The sequence below is a fragment of the Linepithema humile genome, chromosome 3 (assembly GCF_040581485.1).
Source record: "Linepithema humile isolate Giens D197 chromosome 3, Lhum_UNIL_v1.0, whole genome shotgun sequence".
NCBI classification, from domain to species: domain Eukaryota; kingdom Metazoa; phylum Arthropoda; class Insecta; order Hymenoptera; family Formicidae; genus Linepithema; species Linepithema humile.
The window spans coordinates 2609852-2628900 of NC_090130.1; the positions used below are offsets into that span (position 1 = coordinate 2609852).

Genomic DNA, 19049 nt, shown 5'->3' on the forward strand with positions numbered 1-19049 from the left:
TGGTTTGTTCGTACGCGAGTAAAGAGGAGTAGTTAATACAGATTTACGCTTCGCGATCGCTTATACGTATGATTAAACATCGCAACGCTTACATCGATGGAACAGTGAAATAATTATATACGCGCGAATGGCCGCTTACATATATCGCAACACTGAAATATGAAATACGAAAAGAAAATACGAAAATATAAAGGCGATCAAGTGACGCTTGATAATTCAGGATGTATATACATATATCTGCCGCATTATTATTTCCTCTCCTTGAGCCACCTATACCTTTCACTTACAAAGACGTTACTTTAACCTACAAAAGACTTTTGCGCACCCCGTCGAGATCTGCATTGCAAAGGAGACGCGAGAAAGAAAGAACGCGACGGTCAGAAAGAAGGGCGTAGTGCGGGAGATTCTCTGCCAGTTCTTCCGCCGTTTTTCGAGGCCGTATCCTATCTGCTACACCCGGGGCACGAATACGAATTAGGACCGAGTCGCAGCGGGATCGGGACCCGGCCGATTTCGAGTATGCTGGCGCCTTGGGCAACGGTAAGTTGCTGCAGTGGGTCTAGCCACTGCTCTGCCCTCTGTAATTATACCGTGTACAACCCACCGCCGCTTTACTCTTTCTCCGAGAGCGTTACTCCTCTCCCTTCGCGTCCCGTATGTTCTGTTCCTCGGCGATGCCTCTTGTTGTTGAACGCGCGTCTCGCCGGCCGTGGTCCCGCCGGGGGCGAAGGTTGCACTCGAACAGCCGTCTTCGGTTGCCTCCTTCGCCATTTTCTTCGAATTCTTGTCCGATTTCTTCGACACGCTGATCTTTTCGTTCGATTTTCAACCGATTGCGCTCGAGAATGTGTGATAAAATTATTTGGAAATATACGCTGAAATCGTATCGAAAGAGCGAGTCATACCGCTATAAATTATCTCTATAAGAATTTTAACAAAGTAAGAACGACCCCATTGATTGCAACAGATAATAAGTCTGTTGCGCGTCCGACCTTTTACTATTACACTTCCGAAGCGTGACTATCAGGTTATCATTATTACTCTCTTATCGTCGAATCGAGATTAACTTTACGCGGTGTAATTAGTACCGAGAAATTATTAGCGCCCTTGATTTACGGGTGCCTTCAGCTACGCACTGCCACGTTTCGCGGAGCGCTTTTCTGATCTCGAGATTTCGCAATCTTGTATCTACCGCATTACGCAAAATCGTGCGAGCAATTATCTCACGCACACGCGCGGCGATGCGATGCCCTCCGTCCATTGCGTCGGGCGCATCGTCGCGACTGATCTTCAACGAGCACCGACACATCATCTGCATCTCGTTCGCCCGGAGCGCTCGGTGCCGTGTTGTGGATATTCGAGAGAGGATAATTGGTTCAGGAGCGCCATTTCGTTCGCACGATCACCCTGATATATATCTCGATACGCATCTATCGGCGTCGTTCGGCAGCGGCGCGATAGCGATTCGACGAGCTGATTTAATATTCGTGAAAAAAGCGCTGGTCGCCTGCGGACGGACGGCGGGTGCGCAGCCGCCTCTAATTTCGTTTTTCCATCAGTTTATTTATTCTGCAAATTATCGGGTTAACCATCTGCGCGTGTCATGCCACCGCGTATGATCGCGAGAATGAAAAGAAACAGGATGACTAGGTCAAGTTAGGTGCAACGCGACAGCATGGCTTTGCATCGAATTAATCGTTTCAGTTTCTCTTTGTTATTATTTACTGTAAATTATTGCTCGTTGTTATTTTCGTAATTAATATATGGATAGAAACTACTTCAATATTTTACATTTTAATATTGCAATATACGTTAAGAATATACTTTAGATAATTTCATTCTATAAATCTAGGATATCTAGTCCATACATAAAGCTAGATTATGTGTGAGAATACAGTTAAAGAAGTAAAAGTATATAGACTGTAATAATTCAACCTCCGCAATTGACATGTATACTTTACACTATAACTTATAAACTATAGTATTGTTTCGGATATCATTGTAATATAAATGTATTTATATTTTACAGGTAAAAACTCTGCGTGTTTAAGTGATGCTACGAAATATAACAAAATGCGTGCCGGGAGTGCCGTTAATGCCGGGAGTGCCGTGATAATTTTGCGCAAGTTCGAAACGTCGAAAGCGAATCTATAGATGAACGCATTTCCGCTGCATGCAACTACAAATACTAGGACATAATTTTTTCTCGACTTTGAGCTCGGCTCGGGGAAGGGAAAGATCAATTTTTATGGGATTCCGATAAGAGGCAGATTCCGAAGTGCTGCTGAGGTGCCTGGTTTTCTAGTCGGTTGATCCCACGACTAATTGCACCTTACATTCTTCGAGCTTATCTTTTGCTTTCTGTTTTGAGAGAATAGTGCCTCACTTGACAAATGCGGTCGTCTGAACACGGACGGAATTTACGCGTAACGTCGCATCTTGGACAATTCGGTTCGATTCGCTTGCGACGTCGGGAGTGTCGTTTAAAGTGAGTCGCACGATTTTCGTATTCGAGTATGTGCGCGAGCAATGCATACGTCGCGAACGCGTGTGAGTGTCTCGAAAAATCGCTCGCGTGCGAGCGTGTCTCGAAAGGAGAAGGACGCCTCGGGAAGCATCGGGTGACAGCAGAGCAACGAAACAGTGAGTAATTTATTATAAAAAATACTTTTTGATAGTGAAGAGGCTATATGTAGATTTTATATCCCTTCTACCAGGGATATACCTCTTCTCTAATACTTACAGCAGTGTGTGTCGAGCTGCGATAGTACAAACAGCCCAAACGGCAATTTTGGCAAATAGGGCTACCCGATATTTATCTTGCAAACAGTCAAGTCTCTCGTCTTCCTACAAACAGAATCGCGAAAACGTTGACGTAAAAATCAATGACGCCAATCCGACGCGACGTACCGAGCCGAGCGATTTATAACGAGAGTCTACGGCAGTTTTGATAAATTGCAGCAATCTCAGTTAAACACTCTGACTCATATCACGAATATCATCAACCTATGTAACGCCGGTGCGAGTCTGCATACGACTCGCGTACGATATTTATGCGCCTACGTGATGTGTATGTAGATATACGCGTACAATATCAGCCATTAATATTTTTATCATAATATCACAGTGCGCAGTGCATTATTCCGGAAGTATATTGTAATTAATCCCCGCGTTGCATTAATTTCTTTACTACAAAAATTCTACTTTTCTCTATAAGCATGTTTTTTAACGTAGATAGATCAGTGCTTTTTAAAATTCAGCTACTTAAAAGTTTATTTTTCGAACTTAATTATTGAAGTAAGTTTTAATTTTGCAAAATTTTCTCTCTATAAAGCCGCATACTGATTTTAATTTTGACACTAAAATTTTAAAATTTTTACATGTGCTGGCAAATAATATATAAATTAGCCGCGAGAAAGATTCGAGACAGGAATAATAAATGATACAGCACGTTACACGACATACATATGCATGTATACGTAGTAACACGCGGGTTACTATAGCGTCTTGGTTCTTCATTTAGCGTACGTTTACTGGTACAAAGATTTATGTTATATTGCACAACGATGCCGCGTATAAATGCCGCTCCATAACGTATATATAATCGCTTCACTAATGAACTAACGTTATCTGAGACACCTGATAGAAGATAACGCGCCACGTCTAGCGCTGCCATGAAATATTGCTTGTTAACACGAATCTAACGACGGATTAAAGAATTAATGAGGATTTCTCGCCTGCTGGAGAATAAATCCGCTATCGGTTTATTCTTCTCAGTATATACATCTTCTTTTATTTCATCATTAATTTGCTCACATCAAAGTCCGTGCGCGAGGCCCTGGAATAGCGTTCCCTTCAACTTTCTTAATTAGTTGTAATTTAGCGGAAACCGTTTCCTCGGCTCATAGATTTTAATTTTGTTGCACGTGTAAGGAAAAATGATAGCGATTCTCCCCGCCGCGTTATTATTTATGTATACATCTGAGATAGTTATAAATACATCGTCCCTTTAGGCGGCAAGTAATTAATTAATTAATTACTGTTTACTAATTATGCGGCTTCTTATGTTGTATCACGCGAATACAATGTCTTAAACTTTACGATAAAACGTCAACTCAATTTGCCATCATTATTATAATTACACGCTACTTTTAATTAATTAATTAATTATTCTACAATATCTACATGCGTTTTTTCTCACCAGGAAATGCCGCTAATTTAATTTTAAATAAATTATGCATTATTACTAGCAAGCAAAACATATTAAACAACTAACAATTTTTATATTGTTTTACAAATGCGTGGAGACTTTTACTATTGAAAGTCAGTTGTTTTCTAAAAATTCGAGAGTATAGAAACGTTTATGTTCCATATTTTTAAGCTGTGTTCTGCCTTTTCACACAGCTGACTTTCGTTCTTTACGAAGAAAAATAGATTGCCGTGAGTACCGGACTCGAGATCGTAAAAGCACACACCCATAGTGAGAGTCACTCGCGTATGGAAAGACAGCTCGTGATCATCGGTTCGATATAATATGCAAACACGACGTCGAGAGACCCGTTTTCGACCGAAGGGAGGTTGCGTGCGCGCAAACCGACCGATCGGAGTGTTAAAACCGAGCGTGATGCCACTCTCTTTGCGGCTTAACCGACGATGTTACTACCGCACCATGCGATGCACTAGGTCGCACGTCCATATTTGCGTGTTGTTATTCAGTGAGGATAATTGTTTTGATCAGTTCTCATTGGCGAGGCGAGACAATTTGTCGGATATAGTTACACCATTAATTACTTGAATTGTGCGGAACTATAAGAATGATGAAATAATTCTTAAACAATGAACAACAACGCATACTTTGTTCGCGTTGAAATAACACTTCAATATTATTCAAAGCAATTTTAAACAATTCATCCAGATGCTCCACGTGGAGTACATCTATTTACACTCATCTCAATTACGCTGTCCATTGACAATGTATTTCGACGTGTAATATCGTCCTTAGAACTAAAACACATGACAGTACACGACATTAGCCATATGTCGAAACACCCTCTTTTCCGCAAACGTCCCAAGCCACTGACATCAATATCTGTCTATGTTGCAACTATCGGTAATTTATTAGTATCTTTCGATTCGCTGGAAGGAGACTTTCTTGATTGCGGGGTGGCGTCGAGTCGGGAAGGGTACGAGGGGTAATCCACTTTATCCGTCACACCTCGCGATCTAAGCCAGGCATTGATTTCGCATTAGCACGACTGACACATCGCACCTATTCCGTCCTCTTCCTCCCGATTCCCTTTCTCTTCTTATCCTCGTCGCTGTCGATGTACACAGCGCGCGCGTGTACGTGCTAACGTGCCCTCGCCGCGACTCCATTCGTTCGAAGGGAGCGAAGCTTGACGCGGCCGGGTTGCAGCACGCAACGTCGAGGGCGGCGGCGACCGCAATATTAGATTAATGGCGGATGTACTTCACTTTTCGGAGGGCGTCCATCTCTACGCCCGTCATGGAATCTCCGCGGAAATTAAGCTCCTCGAGTGGCGTTGACTGGTAAACTTCGTAGACCGCCCGCCAATCACGAATTAGATATCTTACTTCGGCGTAACGACTAGAGTACTCGAGAAATCTTCCCACGTTATTGCTGAACAGCGTGATACAATGAATCGATAGCTTGTGAGCCCTTGCTCGCATAAATTATAATTGCGATGTTAGAAAAATATGTATCGCAGAAAGATCAGCAGCTATTTTAAGACTGTTTGTTTCTCTTTACAAGATATATTTAAAAAAGTTAATAAGATAGTTATCAAGTTTGTGAACGTGATAAAAAATTAGAGACATTCACTATCTGTTACACCGCATATCCGAAAATGGAAGGGACGGTATAATCTCTTATCTTATAAAACATAAATCAACGGTGAACGGAGTACCAGGTAGTCGAATCCATAAACATTAACCGACTTATTGCCCCCGTTGAATACGATTAACCATTCGAAAAATCTCGAAACTCGTAAATCAAGCTTGCGCTTCTACCCACGCGAGTCGCATCCCTCGTATGTAAATCCGCGACGGGCACCCGAACCAGTTTCAATCTTTCGATCGATACGGGATCGCAATTGCGTACCGGGCGAAGATCGGCGGGTCAGATCGCGATGTGACGATGACGATGACGACCAAGTCGCGGCAGCGTAAACCAACGTGGAAAAAACGACGCGAAGAATTATAGCCGACGATGTAACGGGAGGAAAGAGTCCGGCGTCTCTCTGCTTGAACAAGCGGCAGCGACAGCGATGGCCTCGAGGGCCCGAATGTGGCGGAGAAGCGGAATGGGAGATCCCCGACTGCGATCGCGATAAGATGCAGCGGCGTTGTCGGTTGACAAAGGGTCGTAGGAACGCCTACTCAGATCGGACGCACAACCGCTTGCGGGGGCGTCCATATTAAAATCGGCCACCCGTCCCTTCCTCCCTGTTGCCCTCCCATCGTGCCCCACCATCGACCGATCCCGCGATCTTGTTTATTACCCGCGCGTACACGGCGGTTGCCAGAAAACGCGGCAACCGCTTTCCAGCGTATGTTACGAGTGTTGCAGCTGGTTCGCAAAGTATATCTGTTTTTCGACGACTATTAATTCCATAATTCTTTGCATTTATCGCGATATTAATCCTCTTAATCACTTTTAATATTTCTAATTTTTTTTTAAATTGCTAAAGAGAATTATGATTATTTGCTGTTACTATGCAGTTGATATCTAATTCTTTCTTTATGCGCACTCTTCTTCTCCAACAAAGAAAAGTATAAAAATATTTCAAATACATGCCTTCTAATCTTTAACAGCTGTAAGTTTAAAATATTCTTGATTAATTATAAATGATAATAATTTTCTAATGATTATTCTGATAAATACACATAAATACACATCTAAAATAGAAGTTTCAGAAAAACATAATAAAGAACATATTTCTCATTGAAATCTGATCATAATTTTAATGCAATTTATGCAGGTTTAATTATAAAAATTTAGATACAAATATCATACACATGCAATACTTTCTCCGCAAGGATTTAATGACGCAGGATAAAGACAAGTAGGTTCTGATCCTATCGGTTGAAGGTTGCTCAGAAATGGAGTTTGTGCTGCTCTCTAACAAGTATCTTTTCAACCTTCTTTCTTCAGCATATAACATATGTTGAGCAAATGATAAATTTAAACATGAACTTGATCATATTATTTTTGTTTTATGCAATATTGTAGTTAGATATTGCATTTTAATAAATTACATGTGTATGCATTTGTAAAATATACACAAAAATATTTGTTACCATATTGATCGTGATTCTGCTGTTAATCTAATAGCAGTGATGCAAGAATTGAGACGCGGGTTATGCGTAACCGTAGTGGAAGAGATCTTGCAGGAATCCCTTTTACTATGATTGTGTGTGACTCGCGTCTCAACTCTGGCATCATTAATTTCTGATTGCGAGTAGCGCAGAGTAGCGGCGCCACTTCCTTCAGTTTATTATTCTGCGTCGAACTGTCAGTTTGCGATATATAAACTTCAAGAATTAATTGATTTGGTCTGGTTTTTTAATTACTTGCGGTATCAAAATGTTTCCGCAAAGCTCACAAAAGAAATATTGGATATTTAGCGATGAAAATGATTTAACTATTTTGAGAGAGAAAACCAATGTTGAGTTTATTGCAAAACATGGAGTTAATATGACTGTGAGTTTATTTTTGCAATATTCAATTGTTTGTTATTCATTTTTGTTTCAAATCACGTATCTATTTATTCACTTTTACTTATAATATCATGTGAATCAAATATCAATATCGATGCTTGAAACTTAGGTTATGTCACATGTTATACACGTTCATGATTATTACAATTATAATACAAATTTGTTATTTCAATAGCCGGAACAAAGAGAGGAACATTTTCTTTCACACATAGAGGAGCGTACATTACTTCGTTTCTATGAATTGCAATTGAGGGACTTTTGTCGTCGATTCAATCCACCAATGCCACGTGCTACTGTAGCCACTGCTTTACATTATTTTAAAAGATTTTATCTTAGGAATAGTGTGATGGATTATCATCCTAAGGAAATCTTGGTTACTTGTGTTTATCTAGCATGCAAAGTAATTATCTTTCCTTGGAAAAAAGTCTTTATAGTATTCGTAATCTCAATTGGTTCATACAACAATTGTGTTTTAGGTCGAAGAATTCAATGTCTCTATATCTCAATTTGTAGCAAATATCAAGGGTGATAGGGAAAAAGCATCCGATATCATTCTTAACAATGAATTGCTTCTCATGCAGCAGTTAAATTATAACCTCACTGTTCATAATCCATTTAGGCCTGTAGAAGGTCTGATGATTGATATAAAGGTAGATCTGATGTTTTTCTATTATGTGCCTGTGCAAATAAAACAGTATGTATATAATGCTTGCTTTTATAGACAAGGTACGCGTCTTTGGAAAATCCTGAAAAATTAAGGCAGCACATAGATGAATTTTTAGAAAGGGTTTTTCTAACAGACAGTGTTCTTCTTTATGCTCCAAGCCAAGTTGCATTAGCTGCAACTTTGCATGCAGCATCCAGGGCTTCTGCAAATTTAGATAATTATGTTACTGATATACTGTTCTCAAGAGAGCAATTGGGAGGGATTATAGAGGCTGTGCGAAGTAATTGCATTTTATATATTTGCATGAATTTGCATACACACTTTTACAACGTAGGTTATCAATATTTACAAATTAACTCTTGTAGAAATACGTTCAATGGCTAAATGTGTAGAATCACCTTCGCGAGAAATTGTAAAGGCTTTGGAGAAGAAACTGGATAAATGTAGAAATCAAGAGAATAATCCTGATAGCGAAATGTAAGTACATTTGTGTGTAGGTTCAACGTTATCATATTTTTATAGAGGATTATTTGTGTAAGACTAAAAAATTTTAGATACAAGCAACGAATGCAGGAAATGTTGGATGAAGAGGATTTACAGGATAATGAGAAATATGCAAAAATTATTCAGGATCAGGCGGCCCACGATGACAAAGTTTTGGGAGTTAGTAAAATCTTGTCTCCTTCTGCTTTGTGATAATAACTATAAATTTTATATGATAATTAGTAAATATTGCATAATCCAAAATCCTATGTATATTTCTCAAATAATTTACGACTTTATTTCTTTATAACTCAATATACATGGGATTTACATAGGATTTTACAGCAATGTTGTATATTTGTATTCATCACAATCTAAAAATATAAATACTATCATTTTGTTCGTTTTCTTTGGATAAAAATTGCACCATGAATATTATTCGTTCTATAATAGTATTAAGACATAATTTATTTTGTACGTATACGATGTATTATTATAAATGCATACGTAAAAAAATAATGCGCATAAATTTATTGATGACCTTTACTTTATGATGATTTTTACTTTACCGTATTTTTCAATAATATTTATATTCAATATTATATAATATAATATTCAATAAATTTATTGAATCGCAAAACCTCCGTGAAATTTTATAACATTTCAGAATACATCTATTCTAACAAAAGATGTTTTATTTACACGAACATATATATAGCATTTTAAATTATTCATGCAAATTAAATTATAAATTTAAGCCAAATTTATAATTTATAGCCTTTGTTTCAATTCAAGGCTTTGCTTGTATTAATTTCAATTAACGAAATATTGATAAATTAATTAATTGATTAATATTTATCAATATTTATTAATTTATATATATTTATTGATTAAATTATCAATATTTTATATATTGTTCGATTTAATTTTATTCATCTGAAACTAAGAATCGTGATGCCTGAAATCCAATCTCTGAGTCAACTGATGCGCGAGATGATTAGTCGGTACATTCTGAAAAATGGACGTTTGCTGTCTCATAGACAGATTACTGGGTAATGGTTGAACGATAGGTAATGGGGATGGTAATGGTAACGGTGTTAAATGTTGTGGGAGCAATGGTACTCCTGGTTGCGATTGTCCCGGATAATTAAAGAACCTGCGAAGAGACACATTAACGTATTACTTGTGCGAAAGTACAAAATAACATTTAATATTTAATTACTTAATTGATGCCAATCAAAATCTTAACGTTAAGTATAATCTTATCTTGCAAATTTTTTAATTTTGCGAGAAAGACACTATAGTAATCCTTTTTACGTGAAAAAGATTTTCTTAGAAATTACTTATTATGTTTTGTATTGAATTTATACCATAAACGATCACCGACAAAAATGGGTCGTGGTGCTGGAATTCCTAGACTCGAGTAGTACTGTTGCGCCAATAATTCGACATCATTAGTATACTTTCTTTTCCACTTAGTCCGTCTATTTTGAAACCATATCTTTATCTGCAAAAATAGTTGATAAAAGATAAAATCGAAGTTTACGCAATCAATACGCAATCTTATGCACAGTTGATATTTCTCCACAATTTTTGTAAAATAATTAAAATGTTTAAAGCTAATTGAGATTGATCAATTGCAGACTCACGATAGATTCACATTTGCGTTGGCTGGGGTGCAAAATATTTGCCCCGGGTGAGGATCGAACTCACGACCTTAAGATTATGAGACTTACGCGCTGCCTACTGCGCTACCGAGGCCCTAAGAAAGGTACTCGGAAGTGCTTTTGATCGCGAAAGCTCTGATCTTGTAATATATATGTGGGTCGCAAATGTTAAATATGAATAAAAAAATAAATAACAAATTATATACAATGAATAGTAACACTTCAATTCGTACCCATCGAGCAAACATCTAATTTTTCGTTCTGTATAATATCTATACAATATTAAAAAAGAATTATTGAATAAAACATAATCCTGAGCAGATTTCCTTAAAAGGTATATTTTTATCTATGAATATTTATATTGTTTGAAAAACGCAGTAAACTATTTTTTATTACTACGTACAAAAATGTCGCTAACACGCATCGTCTTTATTCCGATTAAATTTTAATCCGCGTAAAAAATAATAGTGTATTATAATACACTAGAAAATAGCGTTGTTTTCTACGCGGATTGAAATTTCTCAAAGGAAACTTAGTCCATAGTAGCCGGCTCGCGAACATGCGGCCGGCTATGTATTCTAATTAAAAAATCGACGCCTCTCCGGTTCGTCGCCTAGACGGAGCGCAGCAGCCGTCGCTCGGTACATTTCGTTCCGCGGCGGATGCAAGCCTCGCGACGACGGAACGTGTAAGATGGCCTGCGTGAAGGGGAGAAAAGGGGCCCTTCCGAGCTGGCTCGTTAACTCTGAGAAATATTGTGACAGTTATGTCTGCAGCACGACGCGTCTCCTTCTTGCCTCTGATCCGTCGTCCGATCGTTCTCCCTTTCGAGCGCGATTGCGAGAGATAATTATCCGGCTCGTTCGCGATATTTCGACCGGCGCTGGCAATTATTGTCGGCAAACAACTGGTCGGCGATGACGGCATGGCGCAATCTCCGCGATGGCGAATATTTTGGGTGCGCATCGTAAATTAATTAGTTTACAGCGTGGGCGGGTATCAAGCACATGCTACAAAATGTGCGGCCGAAACTTATGCAACCGTCATAGTCCACGCGTTTTACGGAGGAATCGTCATGTTGAGGAAATTATAGTGCTCTCGCGGGACCGGTTAATATTAGAAGATAATATCTGCGGAAAATCCGCGACAAAATTATGATCAATGCAGGAAGAGATTTTAGTAGTAACATATGCGAGGGAAAAATTGTTTCGAGTATGTTTCTTGAAATATATTACGATTTGAATATAATTTCCAAGACTGAAACACATTTGCGTTAAATTACAGAAAGCTCAAGGATTATTCAACTTCGCACCTTGTGTTTTGTCTCGTGCCGGAGCTGTTTGTAGAAATAATTTGATACACTTGTGTGACTATTAAATTTTAACTATTGAACTCACATTTTTAAATAATATTGATGGTTATCGATATTATTTATAAATGTGAGTTCAATAGTTAAAATTTAATAGTCACACAAGTGTATCAAATTATTTCTACCAACAGCTCCGGCATATTGATAGTTATTGATATTGATAGTTCACGCCTAAGGCAGCAATTCCTAATATAAAGCTTCAAATTTTACGAAAAATATTTTCGAAACATCTTATTTTAGACGATATAGCTGAATTCTTTATATATACAATGAAAAACGATTTCTGGAAGGGTTAAATACTTGGCAAAAAATTTTTTTCCATAACAGTTCACGAGAAAGAAGGGTGGACAAGTGCTAATTGGTCTTAAAGGACGATCCTCCCCCATGGCGCCACGTTCTGGCGCCTGCACATATGGTGCTCCGTGAACCCATAATTTAGAGCGAGTTGATTTTAAGGAACTCGGGGTACAAGAGACTTAAACTGCTTCAGGTGTTGAAGAAAATCTACGGAAGCCGAAAGACATTACCGCGATTTATTAAGTGTCCTATATCCTGTTGTGATCTCGCTTCGGTCTTCCGTGTTTTTTTGTTCTAATTAAATTTATTTATGGCATGAAACTTAACATTGGAATACGCTAGGATTACGAAGGGCATTAGTGTAGCAGACAGCTGTTATTTATTATTGAATTAAAATAAAAGCGCGCCTCTCTGAAAAAGAACTTAACTTAAGCAGCAAGTATGTTATTAAGATATTTACTTGCGTTTCCGTGAGTTTCAAGCTTTTGCTCAGCTGCAGCCGCTTCGCCACACTCAAGTACTTGTTTCTCTCGAATTCCGCCTCCAAGGACTTAATTTGCGCGGCGGTGAACGCCGTGCGTGGCCTCTTCTTCCTTTCGTCGTCGCTAATAGCGGCGGCGGTCTTCTCCTGGACATCTCTGTCCGCGCTCGTGGTTGAATTCGCGCCACTACTACTAGTACACGCTTCTGCAACAATGTTCCGTACTTTATAAGCAGCGTAAACAATGTGGCTTCGTTGAAATACGCTCTTTAAATGTATTAACAACGGCATATTTCAAGCGACAACGATGGCGTTTACGACATTGCGAAAGGCGCTGTCGGGCCTTTTAATTATCGATTATCCGCATCGCGTAAATGTATTTTTGATGATCGAATGCTGATGTATCGGAAGTAAGTCGTCAAGCGCGTGAAAGTAACTGCAAATTACGAAGCACAGATCGCCCAGGTATGGAAACGAGAAAGTATCACGGCGGGGCGCGAATAATTGATGCCAGCACCGAAATCACGTCATCATTCACTCGAAACCCGTTGTGTTCGTTGCGGGCACCATATCTTTATCCTTTTAATCGCTTTTGAATGAGGTTAACACGCGCGAACCCATGCTGTTGAGTATGAGCGGACTCCAATTACCCCCGTGGAATTCTCTTTCTCATCAATCTCGGAACTTTTTGTCCGTCGAAGTTGTTTATATTTATATTTATCCCGGCTTACAAGACGGCCGTACACGGACGTCGCGCCGCGTGTCGTGAGGAATGTTTTCGGGCTCACTTTTAAGCGGTTGGTAACAAGACCGCGCTCTCTTAAGCGCCGGGGGATCATCTTCTAATTATCTGCCCATTCGTCATCCGAGGAAAAAGCGTGGCATCGCGACGACCGAACTTCCACACTTGCGACTTACGCTGGGAACACTATTAGTCTGCATTGAAATAGTCTTAATTTACTTCTCAAATAGCTTTTCAAATGACTTTCTTCGAAGTAGTTATTTATCAATAGTATATAATTCAACCACCATACGTTATAAAAAAAAACCAGAGAAATCTGTCAATGATCAAATAAAATACGAATGAAAAATTATAGTAACTCAAAGTCAGAACTTGAATAAAAATTGCAAAATAAAGTAGAAATAAAAAATCGTTTCTTTTTTAGATTTTATAAAATAATAAAGCATCGGTTATTTCGGTGTCAATGAATCGAAGGGTATTTAAAATTTAAGAAAAAAAAAGAATTTAGGTTTTTATGTGCGTAATGCATTGACAATAAATATTCCGAAAAAAAAACTTCACGGTAACTTCATTCCGAGGAGCGCCATTTATTGGCTACTAATTGTCAGATGGCGACGTAATTGTCATGTTTCTCGCGCGTTTTTCGTGGCTCCTTCGCCTATAGTCGTACTACAGAATCGTCGGCTAAAACTGTACCGCCTCTAATTCACTTCGCACGAAATTCACTACCGTCGTATGCGCTCGATGCAGTCTTCCATGTTTCGCGCTTTCAACGAAGAATTCTGTCAGCTGCCAAGGCAATGATAATATTTCATATCTGTATCATCGTATCTTTTGAGTATTCGAAGGCTATGATATTGAGAGAGATTTAGTATCGTATATTATGAAAATATTTAGGCAATCTTTTTTTGTTTGCCTATCAAAAAATTTTTTCTCTTTTTTTCAAATATTACATGACAATGCAAAACAATCATAAATACAAATTAATTAATCTCAACATCTACGATACGTCGTTCACTTAAACACACATATTGCGTAAAGATTATTGATTGTCATCAGTAATCAAAAGAAAGTTCAATGAGTTATTTTTACGACAAAATGAGAAATTATCGCAACCTGCTCACAACCGGAAGAATACGAAAAGAAAAAGGGGAAAAGAGTTTCACAGTCTCGCACGGCTCATTTGTCGTCGAGTTTCTGACTCGGTTGCATTGACGAACGAGCTCTGGAAAGGAGCAGGAAAGGATTGGTGCAGAGGAAGCGACCACAAAAAGGAGTCGATGACACGGAGGGCGAAGGGGAGCGGAGCTCGAGGGGCAGAGGCGCGTTGAGCGTTGCGGAAATAGAACACCACGCCTTCTGGTTTACCTAATTGCCGCGAGCCGCGGCGAACTTGTCCCCTAATTATTCGGTGACGAATGGCGCGAGGCGCGCAGAAGTGCGCGATAAAGCACGGCCAAATCTCATTCGTCTGACATTACTGGTGATTTCATGCTCGTGATCAACCGCGTGGCTAATTAATTTGTGCACGAGTCGCGACGATTGGCAAATCTGCCTAGAAGATAGCTGTATGAACGAGTTCTTTGTTCCCAGTCAAGATCTTAATATTCAAACAATAAAATTATTTAAATTATTAGCAAATTCGCTAAGAATTTGAGCAAGAAAACATGTTACGAAAATTCGAACTGGCGTTTAACGATTCAAGATATTTAACTTTTCTCTCGATATCTACGACAGATATTTCTATCTTAATGTCATTAATATTTTATTACTGAAGATTCGAGAAGAATAAAAATACAATAATGAAGAATAAGAGAAAGAGTATAATTATAACACGAGGGCGTCATATATGGATGCAAAATTGTCGTCTAAACTCATAATAAGCTATACAAAAAGAAGCGCTTCTCTCCCGCATCATTTTTACACCGTTCTTTCTTGAAGATTTATGCGCCGCGTTGACGGCTTTGTAGTTGAACGCAACGTCCCACATATCTCAGTCTCAACGTACGGCGCAAACGAGAATTGTCCTTTCCTTAGATCTCGAATTTATCGCGTTGGCCATTACGGCGTGTAAATCACGAGCCGGCTACGTGCCCTCGGATGGAAATTAGTCGTTGAGGCCCTCGAAGGCGTGCAAGATGCTGTAGAATTGAGTCGCTCAACTCTTGTATTAATTATTCGTAAAACGTAAGTCAAGTTCTTCATTATGCCGTGTCGTATGATGACTAAAATATGTTAAAGGCACTTCTATAATGACTAAAATATGTTAAAGACACTTCTCTAACGATTGTATCCTGACAGCAACTGTTATTGAAAATAATTTTATGTGAAAGAATTGCAACGCCAAGCAAATTACATTATTATTATTATTATATATGTATAACGGGCGACAGACAATAACAGTAAATTAGCTGCAGTTAACATCTGACAAAGAACTTTCGAACTATAATATGTTTATCATCAAACAATTTCCAGATTTTTAAAATCCTGAAAGTTAAATTTTGTATACAATCCTAATAGTGTAACATATTTTAAACATGACATTTCGAAAGAATCTCGAAGAGAAATTTTTCTGACATTTACAAGTTAGCAAGAGAGCAAGTTTTGCTGAATTTTCATGGCAGAATTAGCAGGAGACAGATAAATAGTGAAAGAAGAGCAGGAACATTGAGTGGGCGTGAAGCCTGCAGGAAGCAATGGATCAAACTTACAGACGACGGCCTTCTCCACGCGATCTTACGAATTCGTTACCGCAAGAAGTCTCGTGTGGATTTTATAACAATCAGTTTCTCTGGTACTGGTAATAATGTTGCCAACTAACCCATGCAAAACTAGTCCCGGCGGATCACGATTTAATACTCGACGAGCTCAAAGGCTCAAAGTAATCTTTGGAGATTTTGCGACATGCACGCACTTGCGCTGTCATTAGTTACGAAGGCTTCTTGTTTTTCTATTAGCATCGAAATTCTACATATAATACAGAACATTCAGAAACTATTATTCGCTGTTATGTAAATAAATATAAATTAATATAGAATGAAAAACAGGTAAACTACCGTCACGTTATGTAAAAGAAACAAATTTTTTTAAAGAAACAAATTTTTCTTAAAGAAAGTCTTCTCGCTGTATGTACTTTGCTAAATGTGAAATAACATTTTGTTTCAAATACAAATGCATCTTTTGAAAAATATTGCTTATGGATTATATCATACAGTTAATGTAAAAAAAATTAGAATATTTTTAAACTTCATTATTTTTAGCAGAATTGCTAAATTATCGGATTCAAAATTAATTATTTATTTTTAATTTTTTTTAATTAAATTCACATATGATTACTCACAGATGTCACCAAAATTAGTTCAGGTAATTTTTTTCAGTTTATCGTGCGTAATAATATTTTATGATTAAAATATCAGTATTTATCATTGGCATTTTATTAATTATTTGATTTGAGGCAACAAACACGTGCAAATTAAATTAAATTCTACAACGACAATAACAGTGTTATCGCTTGTAATAACTTCGAAAGCTATTATCGACAAATTTAAATATTGGTGAAATCTTTATTTCGTCTGTTTTTGCTTAAAATGTCTTTATTAATAAGACGATTTAACAAAATAAATACAAGTGTTACGCACTTGTGTAACCGAGCTTGGCACTGGCGTTTATATAAGCGAATTTATTTTCGCATAAATCTACATAACGTAAAGTTATTAAATATTAAAGAAATTTGCATATAAATACTTTGAAAGCACAGGGTTTATTCAAAACTTAAATACATATCGATCAAATCTATTGCTCATCCAGATATGTTTATTTGAATGTTAAAACTTTGTAGTAAATAATCGATATTTTGAAAAAACAATTCCACATAAATCTTGATTCCTCTCAATTCAGTAATCATCTATCAAACGGTGATTTAAAAAGTTTACGGGCCGCGGCTTGCGGCAATTAGTTAAAGTATAATGATTTCTTTTATTAATTTTTCAAGCCTTTTATATGTGTGATATTTGTCTTTCGAAATTATCATTTAAGTTACAATCAACAAGAAAATATTCGTACGAGAGAAAAACATTATATCACAAATATTTATGCGACTGTCTGAAAATGTAATAGCGCTAATGATACTAATGAAACTCACCGTAATACATCTCCGGCTCGGGAGATGTTGAACATATCATGTCGGTATCGTCAAGCTCAATTTCCTCCGCCATTGACATGGATGAATCGGGTGCAACAAGCATTCTCATCTCCGATTCATTACCTGGCAAGTGCGATTATTATGTTTCATTTTTATTTTCTCATTTTTGTTACATTAAAGCATAGTTTATGAAGTCTACAATTCCATATCAAGTAGAAGAAAAGATGTTACTTTTCTCGTTATATAATTGCAAAATATGTCATTAATAAAAAATTTATTAAAAAATTATGCTAGAGTGAAATAATAAAGTAGATAGATCGTTAATAAGTATTATTATGCATTGTATGCATACAAAATAACTATTTTGTAACATCATTAATTATCGTGAAGAAATAGATTGTTAATTTCAACGATAAGATAAATTCTTGGACGAAACCTAAATAAGAACAATTTATTTACTCGTCAATCGTCTTTCTCGTAAAGACGATTGACGAGAATTGACAACGATATTTAAAATGTTACTTTCGTTACTCACCTTCTTGGCACAGTAAGGATAAATCAGTCTGTTGTGGAAACTTATCTTCTTTATCTTTCTTGCTCGGTGCTAATAATCTCTCAATACTGAAGGAGCACATCCTTGGATTTCCCGTGGAATCGTTCGCTCCCTTTGACGGATCGAATTTTTTAAGCTCTTCATCAGACATCTCAAACCCGTTTTATATCAAAGTAATATTCAGAATCACCCACGTTGATCAATAGCACTTATAAATCTTTCCAAGTAAACTATATCTCTAAGTAAACTTCGCGTACATTGAAGTTACTTCTTCAAGAACTCTCTCTCTCTCTCTTTCTCTTTTATATTTTTCTTATTAATTAATACAATCACTCACTATTTCTTATCGAAAGAACCAACGTCCCGAAGATAAGTCAATCGATGATGAAACGTCATTAAAACTTTGTACGATTTTAAGATTTCACTATAACATTTTCTATACTACTTAACATGTACACTTGAATTAAATGAAATGTGGAAAAAAAAACTATTGACAGTGGAATAAATCAATAGCATAGTTACGTTGGAGCAAATCAATAGCTGGTTACATCGACACCTCTTGATCTGTTCGAGGGATTAGAGCTGAAACCAGCGACTGTTTTGTCGGCGTTACTCACGGTGTCCAACAATATTTTTTTTGGCACTCAAGTCAAATTCTTCCTTCCTCAAGGCGGTATCCCGAAGCCACGTGCTCACCACGTCATCGTGAGACCGACCAATCGCGCGAACCTCGAGGCGGATCTTGGCAAGCACGTGTGTTTCTGGAAGAAGCTTTTAATGATCTCATAGCGCGAGACGGTAGCGACCACTAAACGGTGGTAATGAGGTGACCATAAATTTCTGTCACTGCTACGGCACGCCGTTTAATAATCATGATAGAGAACAGATGCGATGCGAGATTGATTCTGT

General features: G+C 37.8%; 2 protein-coding genes, 1 long non-coding RNA gene and 1 other non-coding gene across 5 annotated transcripts in view; 2 read left to right on the forward strand and 2 right to left on the reverse strand.

Moving 5' to 3' along the window:
• Positions 1-19049, forward strand: part of LOC105676360 (uncharacterized) — a 205804-nt gene that overhangs the window by 31164 nt on the left and 155591 nt on the right. For both annotated transcript variants that reach the window (XR_010889286.1, XR_001101376.2), the window contains exon 2: positions 2030-2643. This is a non-coding gene — a long non-coding RNA (uncharacterized lncRNA). The remainder of the gene's footprint in view (positions 1-2029; positions 2644-19049) is intronic.
• Positions 7493-9409, forward strand: CycH (cyclin H). The gene is made up of 6 exons (XM_012374160.2): positions 7493-7723; positions 7916-8140; positions 8217-8390; positions 8462-8687; positions 8773-8884; positions 8962-9409. The coding sequence occupies exons 1-6, from the start codon at positions 7607-7609 to the stop codon at positions 9101-9103; spliced, it is 996 nt and encodes a 331-aa protein (XP_012229583.1). The 5' UTR covers positions 7493-7606; the 3' UTR covers positions 9104-9409.
• On the reverse strand, positions 8689-18777 carry LOC105676357 (lateral muscles scarcer). Its single transcript, XM_012374161.2, has 5 exons — positions 18123-18777; positions 17588-17710; positions 12684-12910; positions 10261-10397; positions 8689-10046 (listed from the first exon to the last, which is right to left on the reverse strand). The coding sequence occupies exons 1-5, from the start codon at positions 18289-18291 to the stop codon at positions 9833-9835; spliced, it is 870 nt and encodes a 289-aa protein (XP_012229584.2). The 5' UTR covers positions 18292-18777; the 3' UTR covers positions 8689-9832.
• Positions 10579-10651, reverse strand: TRNAM-CAU (transfer RNA methionine (anticodon CAU)). Its single transcript has one exon. It is a non-coding gene; the product is annotated as a tRNA-Met (tRNA).